Source organism: Palaemon carinicauda, chromosome 4 (genome assembly GCF_036898095.1).
Source record: "Palaemon carinicauda isolate YSFRI2023 chromosome 4, ASM3689809v2, whole genome shotgun sequence".
Taxonomy (NCBI): domain Eukaryota; kingdom Metazoa; phylum Arthropoda; class Malacostraca; order Decapoda; family Palaemonidae; genus Palaemon; species Palaemon carinicauda.
The window spans coordinates 52,117,752-52,122,751 of NC_090728.1; the positions used below are offsets into that span (position 1 = coordinate 52,117,752).

Sequence of the window (5,000 nt, forward strand, 5' to 3'; positions counted from 1 at the left end):
CAAATGAGTCATATTACGGTATCCAACCAGTAAAAGATAATAACGAAGTAAAGTAAAACTACGGTCGCCTGTATTTCAGGGGTAGAGGGAAATGGTTTAGACATGCTCTTCGCACTTCCCAAGAGAGGTTAGTTCACCAAACGTTCAGTTGGGCTCCACAAGGCACTAAAAGTGTTGGAAGACCCAGCCCTTCATGGCTGAGGACTATGAAGCGGGAAGGAGACGATGAATAGAGAAGTATTTAATTAAAAGCTCAAGATACAGACAACTGGCAAAATCTAACCGAGGCCATTTGCGTCAATATGCGTAGGAGGAGATGATTATGTATTTTACTGAAATAAGGCTGAGAACAGTATATTTTTACGTTGAATTTCCGACTAAAATCACATTTTTTTTTTTTAACAGTTTATTTTCAGGATTTTAATTGAGATAGGTTAAAATAATCCTTTCTATAACGCTAAGACGATCATACATTACCAAGTAATTGAATTACACCACTAATCATTTCGTGGTGTTTTCAACAGACTTTAATTCTGGAAAGTTACAAAAATCAAAATTGTTGAAGAGTTTCAAGTAAACATTGATTAAAATTATTATTGACTATTCTCCCCTTCACCTTAACTTCATCACAGTTTGATAAAGAAAAATAAATAATTCAATACTTGCTATGACTGTTAGGCGTACTTTACATTTCACAATCATCATATCCTCCTACGCCTATTGACCCAAAGGGCTTCTGTTAGATTTCGCCAGTCGACTCTATCGTGAGCTTTTAATTTAATACTTCTCCATTCATCATCTCCTACACGTTTCATAGTCCTCACCCATGTAGGCCTGGGTCTTCCAACTCTTCTATTGACTTGTGGAGCCTAGTTGTAAGTTTGGTGAACTAATCTCTCTTGGAAAGTGTGAAGAGCATGCCCAAACTATCTCCATCTACCCCCCATTATGATCCCATATATTGCCAGGCTAATTTTCCAGTGAATAGGAAACTTGATGAATAAAAAAAAGTCCATCCTAATTTCTTATATATTTTTTCTTAGTTCTAATAAAACAACCGTTGCGTTTCAAGTACCAGGCATTTTAATGTCATATTTCTCTAAATATCTCATTATTTGTGAACGATTTTTATATTCAATGGTAGAACATTGAAGAAAAAAATATATATATTTTCAGTCCATCAAAGGAATGAAGGAAAGATATGAATGTGTCTACGTTACATGGAATTTCGAGTCTCGCAAATAATAAAATCAACTTTTAATCTTTATAATTTGAATGGTGTTATCAATATAGGTATTATACAGGAATATTTATTATAAATTTAATGTTGCAACAACGAATACTGTGTAAAAAAAGCTTTTCATTCAGAACCTAAAAATAACTTTAACGCAGTGTGAAAATGTTGCACAATCTTTTAAAGCAAAATATATAATTTCTTATATCATCATAATCTCCTTATACGCCTATTTACGCAAAGGGCCTCGGTTAGATCTCGCCAGTCGTCTCTATCTTGGGCTTTTAAATTCAATACTTCTCCATTCATCATCTCCTGCTTCTTATATAAAGAAATTCTTCGTCTTTTTATCTATGCCAGAACTTTTGTTTAGTGAAATGTGGGTACACACTATTAAGATTTCAGGTTCACTAAGTATCCCTAAAAATACAGATATTGCTTCTGTCCGTCAGCTGTTTTCTGTAGTACATTTCAACTTATGCTATATAATTTTCGATAGGTTTAAAAAAATTAATTACAGCGATTTATATATATAGACATGAGCTTAAATAAGCTCGAACATTTATACAGACGATTTAACAGTGACTAACTTTTAATTCTAGTTGCATTATGGCAAAGCGTTTTCCCAATCATTTGTCTGCTCTGTCATGGGTTGTGGTGGTCTATTGGAAACATCCCTGCCTGGCAATCACAGGACTGGGGTTCGAGTCCCCCTCAGACTCGTTACTTTCTTTAATGTCTGCAACCTTTCCATTCTTGCGAGCTAAGCCCGGCGGCTTTTGGGGGAGCCTATAGGTCTACCTGCCGAGTCATCAGCAGCCATTGCCTGGCCATCCCAGGTCCTAGCTTGGGCGCTCATCATATGGTCAGTCTATCTAGGGCAATGTCACTATTTTATTATTATTATTATTATTATTTGCTAAGCTACAACCCTAGTTGGAAAAGCAGGATGCTATAAGCCCAGGGGCCCCAACAGGGAAAATAGCCCAGTGAGGAAAGGAAACAAGGAAAAACAAAATATTCTAAGAACCGTAAAAACATTGAAATAAATATTTCAGATATAAACTATAAAAACTTAACAAAACAAGAGGAAGAGAAACTAGATAGAACAGTGTGCCAGAGTGTACCCTCAAGCAAGAGAACTCTAACCCAAGACAGTGGAAGACCATGGTACAGAGGCTATGGCACTACCCAAGACTAGAGAACAATTGTTTGATTTTGCAGTGTCCTTTGCCATTCATGAATGGCCTTTAAACTAATATCAAGACCTTTTCTGCAGGAATGTTATGCAGATATTCAAGCGTTCTATTTTGGTCATACTCATTTCAAAATATCATTATAAAGGCAATTGCCAAACATAAGAAACATCCACGTTACTTGAACCATAAATCGGACCATTGATGCTTAAATTGTAGGTCATAACTTGAACTGCTCCCCGAATCCAGAGTAAACTGTCAATAAATGCTGATGGAATACATCTAAAATGGCCGGTGTTGAATCGGTGATTCCACAGTGAAACGAGCTTCAGAGATCACACCTCTGGTTTGAGGGTATTAAATGACATCGAGTAAAAAATATCATATCTGAAATATTACTCTTTTCGATGTTGGCTGATGATTGATTTTAACTTTTAAGCCTTTCCCATACATATATAAATGTGACTTAACAAAATATACATATATCTATACATCTATCTATCTATATATGTACGCAAAAATATATTCATATGATGTATTCTCATAAAATTCAAATAATTTTGTATTTTTCAATATGTTTGGAATACGATTTCCTTCATCGTTGCTTAAAGGTGCAATTTGTAACCTTATTGTGTCCACAGATTTCGTGAGCATGATCATTAGATTTCACACACACACACACACACACACACACACACACACACACACACATATATATATATATATATATATATATATATATATATATATATATATATATAAAAGCACATGTTTTACTAAGTTGATTGGCATAGGGCCATTTTTACAGTATATCTAGTATCTATTGAACTTTGTTATTTATCTTGATTTTTCGTTTTCTTTTATGATCCGTTTTATAATTTCGTTCCTTTTTCACAATAAGCCGTTTTCCCTAATGGCACCTACTTTTCCTACATGCGTTGCATCTTGGTTTGTAATAATAATAAAAATAATAATAATAATAATAATAATAATAATAATAATAATAATAATAATGATAATAATAATAATAATAATAACATTTACTATTTTGAAAGGTTGTAGTCAAAAGGATTAAGAGTTCCATTAATATAAAAACTCAAAGGGTGAGATAGCTGGCCCTACGCCCTTTCTCTTGTCTACAGAAAAGTTGATACTCGTCAACAGGTGGGCGATACGGACCTAACAAAGGTGAGTCGTGTGTTGCACCTACTCTTTAGCACGATAATTTGTCTATTAATAGGGATGATATCATCTCGGGGTTTTCATTGATATTCTATAATTCTCATCTATTTATAAAATAAAATTTTCCAATTTTGCAATAGTTTTTGCGAGATATTTTAATCATAATAAAATGGGGAGAAAACGGGATTTGTATTTAGATTATATCTCTGAAGAATAAAACATTTTGAACAGATTACTAGTAAAGAAAAAAATTAATAAAATCATAAAATTAAATAAAACTTATATCTCTTTTATCTGTGATTATTTATGAAACCATTCCTTAAAAACCCAGTTTTGTTGGCTGCTCCTTAAGTGAGCAACTACAATTTTCCATTTGTTAGTAATCCTTGCTAATATTAATTTTTCTCTGAACACTGATAGTTTTCCCTTGGCAAGGAGTCGTTTCTAATGCAAGTGATAACATATTAAGTACACAACGTTTTTATTGAATAATAAAACAAAAGATAATCATCTCTGTATGGAATTTGCTACTTACCCATTTCGTCTATAAGGGGAGCCATTTTGAGCGTGGCGCCTACTAATATAACAGACATAAGAAGCAGTATGAGTCCAGTGGCCATGATGGACCACCGAACCTTTTTGGGCAACTCATCATCGGCTTTCCTCTTCCTGACTCTCTCCCTCGCTTTCTGCAGTGCCTCACTTTCCTTACTCGGACAGACGTCGCCCTTCTCCCCGGCCATCCTCTTCTTCTTCTTCTTCTTGGGCTCCGGCCCAAGCGCTCGCAGCTTCATATGCATTTCGTGGAGCTCGGCCGCTTCCAGCTCGACGGCACTGAGGTTGATGAGGGAATAGGAGTTCGTGGAGAGCAGGGGCGCGTTTATGGTGGCTGGAATGGTTAGGGTGTAGTCGTAACCATAGACCACATCCTCAGTCTTGCAGTCATATGGAGTCCCCGCATCCTTCGGGTACTCCTTCGGGACGGTCTGGTCAGTGGTAACAGAGGATGGATGGGCGGCGTCGGGAGGAAAGGCGTTTGATGGGAAGTCCACGATGGTCCCTCCCATACTGGTGTTCCGACCGCTGTTACAAGACTGAGGTCGCGAGAAATCCGTCGTTGAGTTGTCGTCGTAAGTTTCCACCGTTGACTGACGCAAAAGACACAGGCTCTGGTTGTCGGAACCGCTATGCAAGGAGGACTGGCGCGTTAATCTCAGGGACGAGGAGGACTCCGTCGTCGGCTGCCTCTGCAGTTCGCGGACCAGCTTCTTCGTAGACCCGGCAGACTCTTCGGTATCCTGACGACGGAGGAGCTCACGGGAGTACCGCTTCGAGTAACCGGAATCGGAGGAGTCGGTCGTCCACTGTCGTCTGAGTTCCCCGCGAGG

At 37.3% G+C, this 5,000-nt stretch overlaps 1 protein-coding gene across 1 annotated transcript in view; it reads right to left on the minus strand.

Moving 5' to 3' along the window:
• Window positions 1-5,000, minus strand: part of LOC137639417 (uncharacterized) — a 23,109-nt gene that overhangs the window by 17,738 nt on the left and 371 nt on the right. The window contains exon 1 of the mRNA XM_068371691.1: window positions 4,148-5,000. This exon is cut by the window's right edge and continues 371 nt beyond it. Within this exon, the coding sequence (XP_068227792.1) occupies window positions 4,148-5,000 (853 nt within the window). The remainder of the gene's footprint in view (window positions 1-4,147) is intronic.